The sequence below is a fragment of the Bombina bombina genome, chromosome 3 (genome assembly GCF_027579735.1).
Source record: "Bombina bombina isolate aBomBom1 chromosome 3, aBomBom1.pri, whole genome shotgun sequence".
Lineage (NCBI taxonomy): Eukaryota > Metazoa > Chordata > Amphibia > Anura > Bombinatoridae > Bombina > Bombina bombina.
The window spans coordinates 527002241-527025227 of NC_069501.1; the positions used below are offsets into that span (position 1 = coordinate 527002241).

General features: G+C 37.1%; 1 protein-coding gene across 1 annotated transcript in view; it reads right to left on the reverse strand.

Annotated features, from left to right (window-relative positions):
- The window catches only part of LOC128653577 (pancreatic secretory granule membrane major glycoprotein GP2-like), a 34129-nt gene extending 13508 nt beyond the window's left edge, over positions 1-20621 (reverse strand). The window contains exons 1-6 of the mRNA XM_053706959.1: positions 20479-20621; positions 16688-16702; positions 9907-10074; positions 9559-9660; positions 2632-2852; positions 1846-2000 (exon numbers count right to left, since the gene is read on the reverse strand). Of these exons, the coding sequence (XP_053562934.1) occupies positions 1846-2000; positions 2632-2852; positions 9559-9660; positions 9907-10074; positions 16688-16702; positions 20479-20527 (710 nt within the window). The 5' untranslated portion in view covers positions 20528-20621. The remainder of the gene's footprint in view (positions 1-1845; positions 2001-2631; positions 2853-9558; positions 9661-9906; positions 10075-16687; positions 16703-20478) is intronic.
- Positions 20622-22987: the final 2366 nt, after the last annotated feature.

Here is a 22987-nt window from a genome sequence, read left to right on the forward strand (position 1 = left end):
GGTTTTAATATTTTAAACATTAGCACTGCTTCAGTGATACAGCTACAAATACAGGAGAACTCAGACTCCTATGGTGTGGCTGAGAGTCCAATGATCACAATGTTGTTGCTACCATCATGTTATCTCATAAATGGGGAAATCTTTTTTTTTTTTTTTGTGGCAGACACACGATTGTAGCTGATGACCTATGTGTAGATTTAGTTATAAGGGTTAGATTTGTGGAAAGGGATAAAGGTTGGTGTTAGCACCCCAGTGCCAATGTCATAGATAATGATGACATTGCTGTCAAGGACCACAATATGTTGGGAGGCAACACACAATTGCATTCTCCACCCAATCAGGCCTACAGTAATGTTTTGTGCACACAGAGCATGCATAGTCAGAGGATGAGTACACACAATCTAACACCGTATCAACAACTGATCTTGTTCATGACAAAGGTTATCCCTAAATCAGACATAGGCAGGGGCATAACAATGAATGTATTAGGATAAGGACTATGAAAAATATGAAAATATAGTGATTGTTTAAGGCATATTAAGTGTGGAACGAATTTAAATGAGCATCAAAAGGAATTAAATCAATAGATAAGGCATATAACCATGAAGGAGTGTACAGGATATATTGTACTGGTTATTAGAACTAAGAGCAGAACTTTAGAGATGGCAACATTTTAGTGTGCCTTAGTACTGTAAACAGGAATTGAGAAAGTATTTGAGGGTACATTGCAGACAGGAAAGGTAAGAGACTGGCGTGCCAATTAGGCAGCTGTTGCCATAGCTTATCCATAATTTGTGCAGTGATCCTCCATAGAAGATAAAGAGATATATTATGTGTCCATGCATACATAGATCTCCATGTTTCAAACGCTGTGCGGACAAGGTTCTCAACTTGAGAACCTGCCCCCACGGCTTTGCGATGTACACACAACTGACCCTCTTGTTCCGCTGCCCGTATGTACCATTACACACTCAAACAAGTGGGTAATGCTGCAGCCTTTTCTTACGCGACCAATACCATGAGAGAAGGGCTTGTCAATCACCCTGAGAGAGCTTGTTTGGGGTGATTTCTCTGTGCCAACTGAGAGGTGACCGCTGCTTCTTGCAGGCTTGCATGTGCGAACTTGCCCCTCAAGGGCTCCAAAGCAGCATACATTGCTTAGTATATGGAGCCCATATTATATGTGCAGATGTGTATCTGTGTGTGTGTGTTACAGTGTGTCTGCATATGTATCTGTGGGGTAAGAAGAGGGGGGTATGGAGTGAGATTGTGAAACAGAGACGGTGTAACTATAAGGTTAAAGGGAGACATTTCTTTAGAACTTTATAGGTCTACAGTAGATTACAAAACCTGTTGTAACCAGAACCCCTAGTAAAGATTCTCGCTGGTGACTATTTTTAATAGTGAGACCCTCTTTAACCAACATGCTCTTGTGTTAATAGTAGCATTCAAAAGGTAACCAGAGATCAACTTTAATATTATTGCAAATTGTGTCTGGTAATGTTAAAAAGGCAATACTAAATAATTTGTTAAAAACAATGCTACACCAAGTTTTTTTTTAAACATATTGTAAAACTTTACAAATATAATACTAAATACTGTGTGCGCACTTAAGCCCCAAAATATTTTGCACTAGAAGATCCCTTTTACCCAATTTGGATGTCATTTAAACACTTAATTACCCATTCTCATTTCTGTGTCTAAGTAGTAGAAGATGAGGCCCCTACATTACCACCTACATATTTATCTTGGGGTTCAACTTTTTGCAGCACAAAATGTTATAGCCTAGAACTAAGACTTGCTCAAAGATATTCAGCTTTATTCACTAAACTCTTTTGTTCTCACCTTAGTACAGGATTGAGAGCGAAGGCGAGGCTGGTCTGCATGGTTATGTTAAAAGAGCAGGTAAAGTTCATTTTGATTGGATTTACAGTAATGAGGGTTTTATTCTGAATACCAACGTTAAGAGTATTTGTAATATAGTACTTAGCTGAATCATTCTGCACAAAAAAAAGTAAAATGTTAATGCATAATAAATATGAATTTCAACATAAAGAAACTATAATTGGATTGTCTACCTATACATCCACCATTTATATTAGTTGTATTAATCTTTATTTTCCCTAGATTTAATTGACTGCTTTTATCATACAGCTTTGGGTCATACAGTCTAGGCCGACTCTATATTGGGACCATGGGACTCTTGCAACACTTAACAGGGGAAGTACATGAGGAGAATACGTTTGCCTTAAATAATATAAAAGGACCCAACTCACTTGTATATATGTATCTCTATTGCCTTTAGGATGCAGGGGAATGGTTGGGTTTGTACCACTGGTTTTCAAACCTATCCTCAAACCTCCCCAACAGGCCAGATCTTCCAGATAACCTTGGATGAGAGCAGGTAAAATAACCAGGTTTACTAATCATCTGATTGTTTCACCTGTGCTTTAGTTCAGATATCCTCAAAATGTGGCCTGTTAGGGAGTCCTAAGGACAGGTTTGAAAACCGGTAGTTTAGACTATAGTAGAAAGAGAGTTGGGGGGCATATTTTATTCTCAAACCCAAGCAGCATATTATCAGTGCAACTCCCTGAGCAGGCCCGACCTACAATACTACAATTATCTCACCGTGGCAATATTTCCGCACCATCCAGGTTTTTGTACGACCTGAATAGACTGTAAACTCTGATTATTAACAATTTCCCTATAGCTGTACTTGCAGGCAGCAGAGTTTTCATTAAGCCGAAATGTGTTGTAGTCATATCCAAGGGCATACAGAAGGCATCGGCTGAGAGAAACAATTGTTATGTTAATCCCACAGAAAAGTATTGGCTTCAAATCGGTGATATCTGATAATAAAGAATTGAGTATTAGAAATATAGGAAATACATTTTTATACTTTGCTATGCTCTAACAATATAAATATATAAAATCATTTACACAATAAGGAAAATGCCTAAAATTACTCTGAATTGCTTCCTCGCTTTATAATAGCTCAGGGATGGCAAACTTCCTAACACATGGGGGCCACAAGTCAATATTTTAGAAGCCTGGAGGGCTATTATACCCACAAATAATAATATATCCCACTAAAAATGTACAATGCACAGGGGATACAGCTAAGGTTGCAGGGTACCCTCATCTTCTGTTTTCCCCTTTAGATGGTCTTTTGAGTTTTGGCCATCCAAAATATTTCTGCCTTTTCCTTGGCCCAAAAAAAAAATGCTGGCCCTCTCTATAATAGTTCATAAACAAACATCTGAGCATGTGAAACCATAAAAAAACAGAACAAACTAGTAGGCTGAGAGATAAGTTAAGGGAAATGGTTTCCTAATGCAATAATCATATGTGCAGAATTAAGGACGAACAAATTGGCGATTTTGTTGGTTTAGTGATTAATATCACAGATTGGATTGACCCCCTTAATAGTATTTAGTGACATTGATAGGCTACAATGTGCAATTAACCTGTTGTGCTCCAAAATCAGTGATAAGTGTGTTTGTCTATATAAGGGTTTTAAATAGGGACATTATAGGTACTGCAAAAAATTGCTTATTATTTATTTATTTTTTTACTTCAATTGACTGAGCACTTAGCATTTGTATATTTTTTCATGACCGTGCTTCCTAATGTTATCCAATATGGTGGGGGTAAATTTGTGTTTGCCAAGGCAATCATTTTTGGGATACTGGATACTGTTGTCTATGGAGTTTATCAAGTGAGTTTGGCTGTGAAATTCCATAAGTCAAAATTAGCTCTGTAAATGTGTCATTAAAGGGACATTAAACACTTTGAGATGTTAACATAACATGATAAATCATATACTGTGTATATATATATATATTTAAAAAAACTCTACAATATAATTTAATTATTTATTTTGTCCTCTTTTCCTGTAACTCCATCCTGAAATTGTGAACTTTTCAGTTCCTGTTAGAAATGGAAGTGCAGAACACTGTTATATTCCACACAGCCATAGGCTGCACACTCTAGTGACCTATTTATGACTGTCCCTAATTGGCCACAGCAAAGTTACAACATGGCAGCTCCCAGTGTTTTATAGACACTCAAACTTTACACTTATTTTGTAAATATTTAAACAGCTAATGAAACTTTAAAAAATACATCTACATGCTATTCTCAGACTAATCTTTTATTTGAATGCATCATTCTATTTAGCATTTATTTAGTGTTTAATGTCCCTTTAAGGTTTCCATTTTAAGACACTACAAATGTAGCTTTGGAGCACCTTCGGCTGCAGGCTTGCACGAGCAAGCATGCAGCTGAGAGTTAAGAAGCAAGAATCATCAGACCGCTGCTTCTTAACCTGTACGCAAACTATAAAGTGGTGTTTTACATTCCCCCCGGACTTATCCTGACTGGGGGGGTTGACAGCCCCTCCTCATGCATATTGCTGCCCGCTAGCTGTTATGCTGGGTCGACAGGGCAGAGATTTCTGCTCATGTCTGTCCGGATGTTAGTAAATCTAGCCCTAAGTATCAAGAATTTGACTACTACTTGTTTAGTATAGCACCGTTTTTAAGCTATACCGATAATAAAAAAAAGCTGCCTATAAACAATAAAAATAGATAATTGCAATCACATCTTCATAGAAAAGGGCTCATCTTCAGATGTTAACATGCAGATAACTATCATACAATATATTGTGATATATCTACACAGTCTAAGAACACAGAAAAAATCACAGACCTTCTCACTTAACAGAAATTGCCACATAACTTTCTACAGTCTAAGAACACAGAAAAAATCACAGACCTTCTCACTTAACTGAAATTGCCACATAACTTTCTACAGTCTAAGAACACAGAAAAAATCACAGACCTTCTCACTTAACTGAAATTGCCACATAACTTTCTACAGTCTAAGAAGAACACAGAAAAAAATCACAGACCTTCTCACTTAACTGAAATTGCCACATAACTTTCTACAGTCTAAGAACACAGAAAAAATCACAGACCTTCTCACTTAACTGAAATTGCCACATAACTTTCTACAGTCTAAGAACACAGAAAAAATCACAGACCTTCTCACTTAACTGAAATTGCCACATAACTTTCTACAGTCTAAGAACACAGAAAAAATCACAGACCTTCTCACTTAACTGAAATTGCCACATAACTTTCTACAGTCTAAGAACACAGAAAAAATCACAGACCTTCTCACTTAACTGAAATTGCCACATAACTTTCTACAGTCTAAGAACACAGAAAAAATCACAGACCTTCTCACTTAACTGAAATTGCCACATAACTTTCTACAGGTAGCCTTCTGGGAAACAGCTTCATTATATTTTACCTGCTAAGTTGTTTATTGTATGTGTTTGTATATTTAGTGATAATTCCTTTTGTTTTGTTTTTACTTTAAATGTATATATTACAGGCTGTGCTAGTCATAATTTGCATAGTTTAAGCAGCTGTTGTACATTTATCTGTCTATGTGTCTTAATGGTTTTATTTCACTCTTATATGTCTGTCTTATCTAATATTTTGTTTTTTGGTTTCTGCATGACTGACCCTTAGCTTAAAATGTCCATAAATGTACCCTCCCACTCATTTTAACACACTTTCTCTGGACCATCATTAACCAATTTATCTCTCTCCCTTTACACAGTCTAAGAACACAGAAAAAATCACAGACCTTCTCACTTAACTGAAATTCCCACCCACCCCAAGTTCACTTCCTCATTTATAGATAGTCTCCCACACAACTTTAACTCTCCTGAAATGACAGGTGCACACACTGATCAGCACATCCTTCCATTCCCTTAACCCCATAGAATACACAGTACTTTTATTATATTATGTTTCATATACCTTTCATTCCCTTATGCAATTGTTACAGTAATTCTGTGTCTTATGTTTTTAACTGGTTCCCAATTCTGTAAAAATGCTCAATATATTCATATTCCTTTTTGCTACCCTTTGTCTCTATAACAAACTACACTATTCAATTACTCCTTCTCCCTCTCCACCTGCACTGTTCATTAGCCCATCTCTCCTAAACTCACCTTACTTTTCTACTCATGAACTTTACCTATTCCTAAACACTCTCTCTACCCCCTCCACCCCATCTCAAAAGCAGTCTCACTACTGCAAATCTGTATCTCATCTCATGTCACTCTCCCTCTTGCTTCTACTTACTGCTGGTGACATCTCCCCTAATCCCGGTCCCCAACCACTGACAAGCCATGCACATCCATGTGTACCATCCCATAGACTCAGAAAACAAAACTCTGCACACCTTTCTCACATTCCTCTTGCATCTAAAGCCACTACCCCTTTCACCTGTGCACTCTGGAACTCTCGCTCTGTTTGCAACAAACTCACTTCTATACATGACCTCTTCATCTCCCGCTCCCTCAACCTTCTGGCCCTAACAGAAACCTGGCTCTCTCCCCTAGACACAGCATCCACTGCTGCTCTGTCACATGGGGGTCTACACTTCAGCCACACTCCTAGGTCTGGTAATAGACAAGGAGGTGGTGTAGGTATTTTACTTTCCTCTCGTTGCACCTTTCAACAAATACACCCTATCTCTTCCCTCACTTTTCCCTCATTCGAAACCCACATGATTCGCTTATTCTCCCCTCTCTCTGTACGTGTTGCAGTCATATACCGACCCCCTGGCTCCGTAACTCAATTTCTAGATCACTTGGCTGCCTGGCTACCCTACTTCCTTTCCTCTGACACCCCTGCCCTCATTCTTAGCGACTTCAACATCCCCCTTAACAATCCCACTGCCTCATCTGCTAAACAACTTCTGCAACTCACTTCCTCCTTCAGTCTGTCACAATGGACTGATTCTCCCACTCACAAAGACGGTCACTCCCTTGACCTGATCTTTAGCTATCGATGCACTCTCTCAAACTTCTCAAACTCCCCTTTTCCTCTGTCTCACCACCATCTCCTTACCTGCAACATTTCATCCCTTCCTACAACTCTCCCACCTTCTACTCCTCACACCAAACTTCACAGAAGCATTAGGTCTTTAGATCAGCAACAACTTGCTAATTCCCTTCAACCACTCCTCTCATCCTTCTCCTCCTTTTCCTGCCCTGAACAATCTATCTGCCACTATAATTCCACCCTTATATCCGTCCTTGACAATCTCGCCCCTCTTACCACTGCTAGGAAATCACACACTCATCCCCAGCCCTGGCATACTCCTCTGACACGGTACCTACGCAGATGTTCCCGTACTGCTGAACGGCATTGGAGAAAATCACGGAGTTCTGCTGATTTTCTTCATTACAAACTCATCTTGAACTCCTACTACTCTGCCCTTCCACAAGCAACACTACTTCTCTACCCTTATCTCTAATCTTTCTTCAAACCCAAAACGTCTGTTCTCCACTTTCAATACTCTCCTCCGCCCTCCCCCACTTCCTATTACAACTTCTCTGTCAGCCCAAGACTTTGCCAGTCACTTCATTAACAAAATTGACTCCATCAGAAATGAAATCAGCTCTCAACACAATTCCATTCTCTCCCCCCCTCAAATACTCTCACCCAACCACAACCCTCATAACCTGAAACTTAGTTCATTCTCCCCTGTTACTGAGGATGAAGTTTCAGCACTTATACTGCGCTCTCACCTCACTACCTGTCCCCTTGAACCTATCCCCTCACAGCTGCTCCCCTCTCTCTCTGCTACCCTTACCCCTATACTAACACACATTTTCAACCTCTCCCTCAGCACTGGTACATTTCCCTCATCATTGAAACATGCGCTGGTCACACCTATCCTCAAAAAACCTTCCCTTGATCCTACCTCCCCATCCAACTACCGCCCAATTTCCCTCCTCCCTCTTGCTTCAAAGCTTCTCGAAAAACTAGTATATGCAGGCCTATCCCATTTCCTTACGTTAAACTCCCTTCTTGACCCGCTGCAATCTGGATTTCGTCCCTATCACTCCACAGAGACAGCTATTGTTAAGGTCACCAACGACCTACTTACAGCCAAATCAAAAGGCCACTTCTCTCTGCTTATCCTCCTTGATCTGTCCACAGCCTTTGACACAGTCGACCACCCTCTTCTGCTCCAAACCCTCCAATCCTTCGGCATCTGTGACACAGCCCTTTCGTGGCTCTCTTCCTACCCGTCAAACCGTACCTTCAGTGTAGCCTTCTCTGGGGCCTCCTCTGCCCCGTCACCACTTTCTGTCGGAGTACCGCAGGGCTCTGTCCTCGGTCCCCTTCTCTTCTCTATCTATACGTCATCACTAGGTTCCCTAATTAAGTCCCACGGTTTCCAATATCATTTGTATGCCGATGACACCCAAATCTACTTCTCTGCACCAGAACTATCTCCTTCCTTGCTAACCCGTGTCACTAACTGTCTTTCTCACATCTCTTCCTGGATGTTTTCTCACTACCTCAAGCTAAATCTCTCCAAAACTGAGCTCCTCATTTTCCCCCCTTCTTCCAAAATCTCCACCCCCAATATCTCTATAACTGTCGACAACTCCATCATCACCCCTACCCCGCACGCCCGATGTCTCGGGGTCACATTCGACTCAGATCTTTCCTTCACTCCTCACATTCAGTCATTGGCTAAAGCCTGCCGCTTTCACCTTAAAAACATCTCTAAAATTAGACACTTCCTTACACAAGACACAACTAAGATTTTAATCCACTCTCTTATTCTTTCCCGCCTTGATTTCTGCAACTCTGTCCTCTCTGGTCTCCCCACCTGCCGCCTAGCTCCTTTACAATCCATAATAAATGCCTCTGCCAGACTCATCTTCCTTACACGTCGCTCTTCATCTGCTGCGCCTCTCTGCCAATCCCTTCACTGGCTTCCTCTTGCCTCTAGGATCAAACACAAAACCCTCACTCTGACATACAAAGCACTCAACTGCACTGCTCCCCCCTACATCTCAGACCTTGTCTCCAGATACTCTCCCTCCCGTCCCCTTCGCTCTGCTCATGACCTCCTACTCTCCTCCTCTCTTGTCACCTCATCACACTCCCGTTTACAGGACTTCTCCAGACTGGCTCCCATCTTGTGGAACTCTCTGCCTCGCTCCATAAGACTCTCTTCTAGTTTTAAAAGCTTCAAGTGCTCCCTAAAGACTCTACTGTTCAGGGACGCATACAACCTACGCTAACCTTTCCTAATACCAGTTCTTCTCCTCCACTGCAATCCCCTGAACCCTCTTAGCATGTAAGCCTAATAGTCCAGCTGTTTGTGGATCACCTTCTTAAGAGCTGACTACAACAGTGCAACTCTTGGCAGGGCCCTCTACCATATAATTGTTTTGTTGTATTCCCCCTTTGTTTATAGCGCTGCGGAATCTGTTGGCGCTCTACAAATAACCGATAATAATAATAATAATTGTGATGATCAGTCCCTTGGTTTCTATAGTCAGTGATGCTACAAACACCTGATTTAAGGAGCTGATAAATAACAAAAAATAATCAGTACAGATATGCATGATATGATTTTCTGTTACTATAAAGATGTAGACAAAATATTTCAGACCTGTTGAGAATAAAATGACTAATTTATGGGCTTTAAGGAACAGAAACTCACTCTTTTTCTTGTAAAAGTTTGGATCACAAAAACAGGTTGCTTTGTTGTTAATAGTAGCACAAGTTTCATCACTTGCACATGGGGAATCACAGGTCACGTTAGCTGCAAAACAAAGAGTGAGATAAGAAAAGAACTCATAGGTAGGGGAAGTACTGCATTAGAATATAACTTCTGACTAGGGCCTAGTTTCCATTGAGGTGATAAATTTTGGAAACTGGTGGTAACCTAAAAATTATCCATAGACTTTAATGGAGATAAATGTTTTTATCACAAGTTTCCAAAATGTACCACATCAATAGAAACTAGGCCTCTATTAGGTATACATATATCATCTTGTCTATACCTTACCTGTACAACAGGTTTCATTCACCGACCAAAATAAGCCAGGAGGGCAACACTCATTTGAATTCATGCTACAATCGTCAGGGACACAAGTGTTAAAATCGGCGCACATACATCCATTTCCTTGTCCACATGACCCGGCACATGACTCACACACCTGATATTCGGTGCCATCTACACAGAGAAAAAGAAAAATATACATGCAGTAAGGTATTTCTAGTATAATAGGTTAATACAACGAATACTCTATTTTTATGCCATTACACGTTTGCTGTAAAAATGAGCTTTTTTCTTATGGATGTTCACAGGCCTTAATCAAAGCAAAAGATAAGTGGCCAAAGTGAAAAATAAGGCAGCTAATTAATTTATTTATTTTTAACCATTAATATAAATTCATGGCATGTTCAATTAATAATTTCATATTATTTTTACTCCAAATACTTTAATAAACATTTTGATTTTTGTATTCTATTTTTGTACAAGTGTCATAGTTTAAAAACTGCTGTGTCGCCAGGTAAGAAATGCCATGCAAAATAGGTTTTCAACAAGAACAACGGCTGCTGGAATAGTGTTTTTATAATAGACTGGAATACTGGCATTGAATTGTAGACACTTGCAAACAAAATCTCAGATTTGTTTGTCAGAAATTATTTTATTAAAGGGACACTGAACCCAAATTTTTTCTTTTGTGATTCAGATAGAGCATGACATTTTAAGCAACTTTCTAATTTACTCCTATTATTAAATTTTCTTCATTCTCTTCGTATCTTTATTTGAAATGCAAGAATGTAAGTTTAGATGCTGGCCCATTTTTTATGAACAACCTGGGTTGTTCTTGCTGATTGGTGGATAAATTCATCCACCAATAAAAAGTGCTGTCCAGAGTACTGAACCAAAAAACTTAGATGCTTTCTTTTTCAAATAAAGATAGCAAGAGAACAAAAAAATTCATAATAGGTGTAAATTAGAAAGTTGCTTGAATCATGAAAGAAAAAAATTGGGTTCAGTGTCCCTTTAACTAAACAAATGTTGTTAATTAACTAAACAAACTAATTAACTAATAAAACACATTAATTCATTCAGTTTCCCCTATCTTTTATATGGTGAATTAATGAATAGTATATTGGTTCAAAAGTTTGTTTAGTTAATGAACTTCTTACAATAAAACGTTCAAATGTAATATTCATTTTGCAAATGCATAACAGAAAAAAAAAAATTCTAAGATGACTATAACATTTTCTCCATATAAGATATGGAGGGGCTAATGTTGTGCAACAAATACATTTGAAAACATTAAAGGAGAAAACATAAAACCCAAATATTTTCTTTCATAATTTAGATAGAGAATAGAATTTTAAACAACATTCCAATTTACTTTGCTTAATTCTTTAGATATCCTTTGTTCAAGAAATAGCAATGCACATGGGTGCAGTCACCAATCAGCAGCTACTTGAGCCTTTTTAGATATGCTTTTTACCAAAGGATATCAAGAGAATAAAGCAAATTAGATCACAGAAGTAAATAGGAAAGTTATTTAAAATTGCATGCTCTTTCTAAATTATGAAAGAAAAAAAAATTGGGTTTCATATCCCTTTAAAGTGAATGTAAAGTCAGTCTGAATGGTAAACACAGCATTAAAATTGAAGTTAAGATACCTGAACTTTAATTCATAATTTTTTTTTACAAATTTGTCATTAACGATTATTTTAACTTTATTTCAATGCGATCCTAATTTTCATCATCCGCCCGACCATCTTGGATTATTGATTGACATTGTAGGCTCGATCTTGTCAACCAATAATTGAATCCCCCCGAGGGGGGCGCAAACCCCTTTTGCCGACGTCACACGTCCGTAATGCCCTTGCATTAGAAAGCTGTTATAACAATGATCTCTGACGCACGTTCACATTTTGCGCATGCGCTATTTAACATTTGTTGGACTTAGTAATTTATTCCACAACTTACTATGTTGCTAGTCATCTGCATCGGTGTGTAACGCATGCGCGATGGTTCTCATAGCCAGGAGCGCGCATTGCCTCTACGTAAACAACGGGTGGGACCGCTGTATACGTAAGATTGAATGAAATCAGGAAGTTGCGGGTGGGAGGAGCTGGTACATAAAATGGAGGAAAATTGGTCATATAAATATAATATTTATTTTACATTTATTAAAAAAAATAAAGTGGCGGTTTAATTTATATACTAACAAGCAATGAAGACATATGTTCAAATGAGAGAAAATTGACATTCACTTTAATGATAAATGACCATGTAATGCATGGGAAATCTGATGGAGTCCTCTGAAAGAAGTGCAAAATACAGATCTCATCTTTCAGTTAACAAGTTATTTATTTTTCGATTGATACTTGTTTCTTTCAGAAGATCATTAGAGTTATTATCACTAAAGAAACTATTTTGGATTCATCCCAGTTTTGAATAGAAGCATTCTTGCTTCTAATAAAAGCTATAGCTGTTTCAAAAGTGTACTTAGGTATGCACTGTGCACCAGCATTTTAAATAGAGCTCTTACACAGAGAGTCTAAGGTGCTTGTACCATTTGGCAATGACTCAATTTGTTAATTGCTGACATGTTACAAGCCCCACTGATGCTCTGAGCAGCTGCAGTATTTAAAATGCTGGTGCACTGAGAATATCTAGCTATGCTTCACATGCACGTGCAGAGAAAAATGTTAACACTAAAACGTTGACAATTTTACTGGAAGCATTTTTACCAATACATCCAGGAAATCCTCTGCTTGAACTCTGTTCCCTGCCGCCTCATTACATTACAGGATAACTATAAAAGATTACATCTCATTACGTTATACCTTATGATTTAGCAACAAGAGGGTCACAGTTTTGTCTGAAGAGGTTATAAGTGACTATTAGTGAACATTTGCAGCAAAGGAAGTTCCTGTCTTTTTCATACGAAACCCAAACTTCTTCTTCCGTGATTCAGATAAAGCAGGCAATTTTAAACAACTTTCCAATTTACACTACTGGGAGCTAACAGCTGATTGGTGGTTGCATACATTCTGTATATCTATCTATCTATCATTTTGTTTATAAAATCTGCATCTATTTATCTATTATTATATCTAAGAAAAACACATTTTTAAACATCAATTTAGTTTTTTATTAATTATTACACCAATTTTAATTTAGGGAGCTTAGCACTAATTCATTTTGCCATTAAATTTGCACAATTCCCTAGGTTCATTATGACTTGATCACCTCTAAATTCTCTCCACCTCACAAATTTTTCAGATCTCCTTTGAAGCTCATACACAAGCCCCTATTTAACAAAGGTCTGTCGGACCTGATCCGACAGTGCGGATCAGGTCTGACAGACCTCGCTGAATGCGGAGAGCAATACGCTCTCCATATTCAGCATTGCACTAGCAGCTCTTGTGAGCTGCTGGTGCAACGCCGCCCCCTGCAGATTCGCAGCCATTCGGCCGCAAGCAGGGGGGTGTCAATCAACCCGATTGTACTCGATCGGGTTGAATTGCGGCGATGTCTGTCCGCCTGCTCAGAGCAGGCGGACAGGTTATGGAGCAGAGGTCTTTAGACCGCTGCTTCATAACTGGTGTAGACTCGCCAGAAACACGGGCCCTCAAGCTCCATCTGGAGCTTGATAAATGGGCCCCACAGTCTTGTTTGCAATCTATATTCTGTTGTCTGTTTTATATCTGTCCTCAGCAGAAGAGAGAAGCAAATAGAAGTTTAAGTTCAAACATTGCTGCACCCATGTTTTCTATCCCTTTAAACAACTAATATAATTTAAAAAAAACATCAACATACTATTTGAAGGCTAATCTTTGCTTTGAATACATGATTATGTCCAGAATGCATTTACTGTTTAATAACCCTTTAGGGGAAAAAAATAAGTATGGTTAGTAGTTATAGAAGGTCATTAACAGGTTAACAGGTGTGGCAGAAAACTTCCCATTTTCATTAGTTTTACATAACTAAGATATATCAGCCTTGTTTTAAGATAAAGATTTGAGCAGAAACAATTTTTTTTTTTTTTTTTTTTTTTTTTTAAAATAGCACCTGAAACATTTTTACCTTTTGTAAAAAAAAAAAAAAAAGTATCTAAAGGACTGCATGAATGTCTGGAAATATTATATTCCATATGTAGAAATAGTTCTTTTGAAGCATAAAACTTTATTGATCTGAAAAGGCAATCTAACAGTGGTTAAAGGGACAGTAAACGGTAAACCTTGATGCATGCATAATGAAACAATTTAGGAATATATTTTCATTAATTATTTTGTCCCTTTTCTTATAATTTAGCTCTGAAAATTGAGCAATTTCTAATTCTCAAAACTTGAAATGGACCCTGCTGACTTCTCAAGACAAACCCTGAGATATATATATATATATATATATATATATATGTCCCTAATTGGCATTATCGGATCGGATGCAAAACAATGCATTTTATACTTATTGGCTAGTCTTGCTGTCTGCAGACTAAAGCCCAAATTGACTCCTCTAAATAAGGCAAATGGTGGGCAGGGTTTGGTAAAAATAATTTAAGTTAAAAGGGTGTTAATTTGTTATAAAAATGCTAAGACTTGGCTGATATGTTATTCTATAGCAACACAACATAAATGTCTTGTAATTACAAGGAGGCCCATTTATCAGGCTTCGTAGGGAGCTTGTGGGCCCGTGTTTCTGGCGATTCTTCAGACTCGCCAGAAACAGCAGTTATGAAGCAGCGGTGAAAAGACCGCTGCTCCATAACCCTGTCCACCTGCTCTGAGCAGGCAGACAGGAATCGCCACAATTCAACCCGATCGAGTACGATCGGGTTGATTGACACCTCCCTGCTGGCGGCCGATTGGCCGCGAGTCTGCAGGGGGCGGCGTTGCACCAGCAGCTCTTGTGAGCTGCTGGTGCAATGCTGAATACGGAGAGCGTATTGCACTCCGCATTCAGTAAGGTCCGCAAGACCTTTGAAACATAGGCCTCAAGGTGTTTACTGTCATTTTAATATCATTTTAAAGTAAACTCTGAGGCTTTCTTCAACCCAAGTTATTTAGAATGTGTCCCCTGATCTAAGTTAAAGATTATGGGATTAAATTCTATTAATGTACCATATCTACTGTGAGGTATTTTCTGAAACCACTACTCCTTCAGTGGCCTAAATTCCCTATGAGATTTTGCTTGTTAGCCTTACCAGCCTTATGAGCCTCCTCAGAATCACCATTTACTATGTTATTCAATGCGGTTGATTCACTAAAGAAAATAAATGAATAAACATATATATATAGGTACAAGGGGGTAACAGCGCTTAAAAATTCCTAGCTGAGAAAAGGCTTGTTTTTTTGCTTGTGGGCTCCATCTTGTTGGTATCTCTCCTCTCAGCTAGGCCTTAATAATTGAAAGGAGGCAAAATTAAAGCTACATACTCCAAGAGGTGGATGGCATATTTGAATATCCTGGGAGGAAACTACTGGATGTAAATCATTTCGTCACTACATACTCCAAAAGGTGGATGAGATCATTAGGACATTCCTCACCACACCGGACCTACCTGTACCAGTACCTGAGTACCCCTTTCAGTGCGGCAACTTACCTCATTAGATTAAGGTAATTTCTGGTAAGGGGATTCACATTACAAAAGAATATTTGAGTGGACTTTTTCCATTTTGCATATTTTGCACTTGATGACACATTAGACTTTATAATCACATTTATAACTGATTTTTTACTGATTTATCTAGCTACCGTTTTATGTTTTATGTTTTAGATAAGGAATTTTAGATAAGGAATTTGTTACCCCCTTGTACCCACTTTTAACTCTTACATTTGCTGCATAAATTTGGAGGTCATTAAGTAGGAGAGGCTGGTACATTTAGCAGTGTATTCCCTTTTTTCATCTTAAAGGCATAAGAAACCCAACTATTTTTTCCACTTTACTTCTGCATTTCATTTTCTTGGTATCCTTTGCTGTAAAGCAGGAATGTAGACTCAGGAGCATGCACGTGTCTGGAATTTGACAACCATATGAGAGCAGCTGTTATACACTTTTGAGCACAAGATGGCAGCAGTGTTTGTACAATGTATAACACTGTTAAAAGCTGCCATATAGTGCTCCAGATCCGGTAGGTATGCATTTCAACAAAGGATACCAAAAGATTTAAGTAAAATTGATATTAGAAGCAAATTGGTAAATTTTAAAATTGTATGCTCAATGTGAATCATGAAAGAAAAAATGTGGGTGTTAAGTTCCTTTAATCCTCCACCCAAAAAATGTAATTAGAGGGACATTAAACACTAAATACATGCTAGATAGAATGATGCATTCAAAGAAAAGATTAGTCCATGAGTAACATGTAGATGTATTTTTTAAAGTTTCATTAGTTGTTTAAAAAGTGACAAAATAAGTGTAAAGTTTTAGTGTCTATAAAACACTGGGAGCTGCCATGTTGTAACCTGTGTTACCTTCTCTGCTTTGGCCAATTAGGGTCAGTTATAAATAGGTCACTAGAGTGTGCAGCCAATGACTGTGTGGGATATAACAGGAACTTAAAAGCTCACAATTTCAGAATGGAATTACAGGCAAAGAGGACAAAATAAATAATGAAAGTATATTGCAGAGTTGTTTTATTATATACAATTTATCATTTTATATTACCATCTCAAAGTGTTTAATGTCCCTTTAAACTATAACCCTTAATAGCTACAAAAATATAATTTGAAAACTTTTAAAATGGTTTCCTCTATTTTCTTGAAACATAAAAATAAGAAAACAGTATGGTTCAAAAGTACTTACTATAGCAGGCAGCCCCTGTAAAAGAGAGAAAGAGAGAGACATTACTATATATTATTTCAAAAATACATTTTGCCTGAACAAGACCTGATTACAAAATGGTTTTATGAGAAATAGATCTTGTCAAACTAATCTAATTAGATTCTATGAGGAAGTAAGTAAAAATATAGATAAAGGGGAATCAGTTGATGTGATATACTTAGATTTTGCAAAGGCGTTTGATACAGTGCCACATGAGAGATTAATGCACAAAATTAAGGGACTGGGAATAGCTGAAAATGTTAGCTCATGGATAAATAACTGGATAAAAGATAGGGAGCAACGAGTAGTAGTAAATGTCTCATACTCAGATTGGACAAAGGTAATCAATGGAGTCCCCCAGGGATCAGTACTGGGCCCTGTTCTTTTTAATATTTTTACAAATGACTTGGAGCAAGGATTAAATAGCGACATCTCTATTTTTGCAGATGATACTAAGTTAAGTAAGGTCATTAGCTCAGAGCAGGAGGAACTTTCGTTACAAAGGGATTTGCAAAAATTAGAAGTATGGGCAGGTAAATGGAAAATTAGATTTAATACAGGAAAATACAAGGTTCTACATTTTGGAAGTAAAAATAAGCAGGCAACGTATTATTTAAATGGGACAAGACTTAGCCAAACAGAGGAGGAAAGGGATTTGGGAGTAGTAATAGATACCAAGCTAAATATGGGTGCACAATGCAGGGCAGCGGCTACAATGGCTAATAGGATACTAGCATGTATTAAAAGAGGCATTGATTCAAGGGAGGAAAGCATAATTCTTTCACTATATAAATCCCTGGTAAGACCTCACCTTGAGTATGGAGTGCAGTTCTGGTGACCGATCGCAAAAAAAATATTGTACAACTAGAAAAAATTCAGAGAAGGGCCACAAAGCTAATAAGGGGATTGTAGAATTTAAGCTATGAGGAGAGGCTAGCCAAACGGGTCTGTTTTCTTTAGAAAAAAGGCGCTTGAGAGGTGACATGATTACTTTATATAAATATATTCAAGGCCCATATTCAGAGATGGCAGAAGCTATGTTTATTCCAAGTAAATTGTTTGTGATAAGAGGTCACAATTTAAGGTAGGAGGAAAGGAGATTTAATCTCCTGCAACGGAAACGTTTTTTCACTGTAAGAGCAATAAAATTGTGGAACTCATTACCAAAGGAGGTAGTGAATACTAATACCCTAGATACATTTAAAAATTGTTTGGATACATTTCTGTCTATAAACAAAATTCATAGATATGATTGCTAGTATTAAATGGGTCACCTTATAGTGGAATTATTTAAGATTAACTGGAGCTTTTTGTAAATATTTTAGATTTGTATAGGTTGAACTCAATGGACTTTGGTCTTTTTTTCAACCTTATCTACTTTGGTCTTTTTTTCAACCTTATCTACTATGTTACTATGTTACATTTACTGTACCTTGAAACTACAACTATATCAGTCCAAAAAATATATATAATATCAATAATTTTTTTACTAATCCTCACTCAAAGAAATATAGGTTTAGACTTCAACATTTCTTATCACCATCCATCAAGTACTTAATAGCCAATATATAAAAAAAATATTCCTTATTACTGTGGAATATTTTATAGTAAATTAACACACCTGTGCTTCAGTGGGAAACTAACTTAAAGGGACACTGAACCCAAAAAATTTATTTGTGATTAAGAAAGAGCATGCAATTTTAAGCAACTTTCTAATTTACTACTATTATCAATTTTTCTTCATTCTCTTGGTATATTTATTTTAAAAGCAAGAATGTAAGTTTAGATGCCGGCCCATTTTTGGTGAACAACCTGGGTTGTCCACCAATAAACAAGTGCTGTCCAGGGTCTGAACAAAAAAATGGCTGGCTCCTTAGCTTAGATGCCTTCTTTTTGAAATAAAGATAGCAAGAGAAGGAAGAAAAATTGATAATAGGAATAAATTAAAAAGTTGTTTAAAATTGCATTCTCTATCTGAATCACAAAAGAAAAAAAATTGTGTTCAGTGTCCCTTTAACCACATCAGAAATACATTAAAGGATTAAAGGATTTTTTTATTGTCCAGATATAGTAGTAGACAATGTAAAACAAAAAAGTCAGTTTACTTCTTTTATGAAGTTTTCCTCATTCTCTTATTAATCTTTCTTCTCTTTTGAACTCCTTTCCATGAGGCTCAGGAGTGTGCACATCTCTTGAGCTCTATATGTATAACAATGTTGCAGATGCTGCAGTCATAGTGCTCAAGACACATCTATGCTCTCGAGGCTTCCTACAATGCTTTCTTGGAAAGGAACTATGTTTCAACAAAGTATTTAAAAAAACGAGTAGATTTGGTAATAAAAGTAGATTGGAAAAATTTGTACTTTATATCTGAATCGTCAAACTTTAATTTCGATGTCCCGCTAAGGAATGAAGTTCAAATACACTTTTATAATAGATGAATATCACTATTTTTTTGATGCACAGAAAAAGTAAAATCCAATGAAGTGTGGCACCGCATGTGCATATAAAACTAAATTTGTGTACAAATGTATCAAGCTTTATTTATTTGTAAATAAGACAAAATGGCTTCTAAGTGGTTAAAGGTTCTATGGATATAGAAACTATCCAATGATGTTTGTTAAATATAAAAACTGACTGTTGAAGTATATTTGCAGTATATCATCTGCTGACACAACCATTTTGACCAGCCTCCATTTTATCTGTTTCTACAAAGTAATTAATCTTTTCTTGTTTTTTGAGAGCCCTATTAAAATGTAACATCCTATATTATAAAAGACAAGAGTTTGTCTGAAGCCGTCATGCGCAGTTCAGACAAACTCTTGCAGCTGATCAGCTGATATATTCAATGCCTTACTGACAGCATCATTGTTTCCATAAAACCAGATTGGTCATTATATTAATTTGGCAGTTATCTATTTTACTCCAAGGAACCCCAGACCAGAAATCAATATTTCTCCTTAAACTTAACTTTATATAATTTTCAGTGGGTAAAATAATGTGGTCCTGGTTTTAAAATGGCCTGCTCATTCTAGTTACCTATTTTGTGCACCTAGATGGATTGAGCCTTTATTTTTATCATTAGGACATCTATCTCATAAAAGTATATCAGCTTGAAATATCTCTATGGGGATTGAGTTTTTAATAGCCCGGTCGCCAGCATCGAGGTGGCGCTATTTCTGGTGGCCAGCAGGAAGGATATAATAGTGTGTCACCCGGTTTGCTGTGGGACCTGCGCTTTTATACCCACGAAAACAGCATTGTGGTTGTTAAGAGGGTTAAAATAACCTTGATGTTAATGAAATATGAGTTTGTGTTTTAACTAATGTTCTCTTTACACTATTAAATCTTAAACATTATCATTCTTAAAACTGCTTCACAAAATACATTGGAAAACCTAATAATAATCTATATAACTATCATTCTTAAACCATGTTACATTGTTTTATTTATCTAGAGAAAAACTCAATAGAAAAACAATCCTTAAAGAAACAATAATATGTTTACAATTTTAAAATCATCTGTGTTAAGTTAATCATCACTTCTTTCATCCAAATAAATGTAATTCATTGGCTACCATATTAGTTATATACTGCATTTTCTGTCTTACGGTCTCCAGAACATATTCATTTTAATAGTGTCTGATTAAAATAGACACATAATTTGGTGAACATCACTAGCTACTGTGGAAAAGTAGATCTGGTCAAAAAATTGCTACTGCTGATTGCATTTAAATGAGCTATATATACTGTATATAAAAACTATGACCTTACCTGCGTATTTGAGTAGAGTGACACAAAAAAAAACTAAAATAAGTTTCATATCTGGTTGTTTCTAGTATATGGTCCCCCACACAAGATGATAATCTCCTCAGATGAAACTGGACTGAAGTATTAGCATCATCTGCAACGGTTTCCTTTTATAGTAGAATTGTAGGGTGTGCAATGTGCCCAAAGGGTTTCATGAAGGAATCTGAAGCAGTGGCTGTAGTGATTATGGACATAACATACAGCATCCTACACTCCCACATGCATTATGTACAATCCAAAATATTAAGCAATACAGGTATGCATAGACATATTTCTTAGAAGAATTATGGTAGCCCTGCCTTAGCCCTGCAGGACATATTTACACTCAGAATGTCTATTTATTTTTCTCTTTTGTATCACACAGCATGTGATTTACTATTTTCAACCATAGACTGCCTTTATGCAATATTATCTATAGGTAAACTTTTCTTAAAAATATATATATATTCTCTACTAGAGGAAAAAATATGTAGATGTGAAATAAGCTCTGCCTATTACAAGTTGAGCAAAATCATGATTGTATTAGCAACATTTATGCTACAATTCGACCTTCAGGGGAAAATTTTACTATTACTGTTGACCTATAGTTTTAAAAAGAAGGCTTTACCAAAAAGGCATCTACTTATCTAACTAGCCAACCTCCCATGTTTCATACACTGATCCATACATTGCAACAACAGGGCCTGGCTACTTTAGGTGAAAAGAGAACTCCCAAAACTACCCTCACCTGGTTTTTTCAAGGTAAGATAATTCTACTAGGCTTGTCAGTTACTGAGGAACATATTACATTTTGCATTTGAGTTTAACTGTTGTAAAGGTTACATTTTTGGCTTGAAAGTGACATTTTAGTGTAAGACATCATGCTGAGCTGCAATAATTATATGATAAAAACAAAAACTGTATGCTGTTTAGTTACAATGATCATACTGTTTAATTAATTTTAACTCATTTATGGTAGAGGATAATCCAAATATAAATTTAGCTTACTTTAAAGACAACTAGACAATGATTCATACCTCCCAACATTTCCCAGCTAATATCGTAAAAAGGTGTGACTGGTTTTGTATAATCTGCCCCCTGTAGAGGGTGCCGCATATGCCAGATTGACTCCCTAATAACTAATTCCACTAACTAGATAGAGCCCGGTCATTAGTTTCAATACTGAGTCAGCTCTAGGATACAGCACACCTGACTTCTCACCATGATACTTAAAACAGCTGATGTTCTGACCTGCTGGCTAATGAAATACACAAACATCTTCTCTTTTTGCATTTTGTAGCAGATACTTCAACTGCTGATACTGGCTTGGAATAATATACTTAATATACTTAATATTGTGCTTTAATGAGATACATTCTCTTGAGCTAATATATCCAGTTAGATAACTGTGTGGGTTGTTTAGGTAGCTATTACCAGCTGTGGGTAAATGGACTGGTTTGTTGTAAATATATGTGTATATGTTAATCTCATCCAGATTGCATTCCTAAATGCAAAAATGGACGAACTCTTCAGTTGTGTTTTTATTATATAGTAGTCTTTTATGTGTAATCCGGTTTTAAGAGTTTAACTATAAAATAGTATTTAGTGAAAAATACCACTGATAATGGCTTTCCTTGTTCCTTGTGATGTTACCACACCCACATGTGTTTACATCATGGGGAGTTCTGCCTTCACCTGGGGATTGACTCCAGACTCCTTTCCCAGCTGCATTAAGGGTGTTTATAGAATTCAATTCAGAAGGGGGGACCTCCACAAGGAAGTCAAATCATGTTACTTCGCACTTAGGGCTTAGTGTGGAGGACAACCATGTGTGATCCTTCACACTCTAGTGGTTAAACCAAACTTCACCAGAAATTGTATACAATGTTTTTTAAAAATAACTTCTGATGGATTTTGATGGGTCCAAAGATGGCTAGGTCATGTTTCTCACTACACATTGTAATGTTCATGGGATATTTCTTTATCAGACCAATCCTGGCCAGTAGTCTTGTTATCCCGGTGTCAAGTGAAAAGATAGAGAAAAATCATAGAATTAAATGTACCGGTTAGAAAGAACGAGGTAGCACAGGTACAGCAGCAAATAGGTAGCCCAGAGCAGAGACGGCAAAATCAGGGCTGAAGCGGTTGAAATATGACACACATTTTATGTACTTACTCATGTTGCACATGAATGAAAAACACTTTTCAAACAAACCTGCATCCAGCAAGGCCTTTTGTCACCTTTCAGTATAGCATTTCATATTTTAGCTTTTCCAACACTTGCTAAATCAACTACAAATTTTATTTTAACTTCACTTTTTATTTTATTTTTAAATAGTGTGGGCCAGATTACAAGTGGAGCACTATTTAACGCTCCCGCTCGAATGTTAACTGCGCTAGAAGTAAGCTTTTTGTGCGTGTCTGGTTGCGCTCGTATTATGAGTTGAAAGTAAGCTAACTCGACACGCTCACAAAGCCGAAGTTAGAATATCAT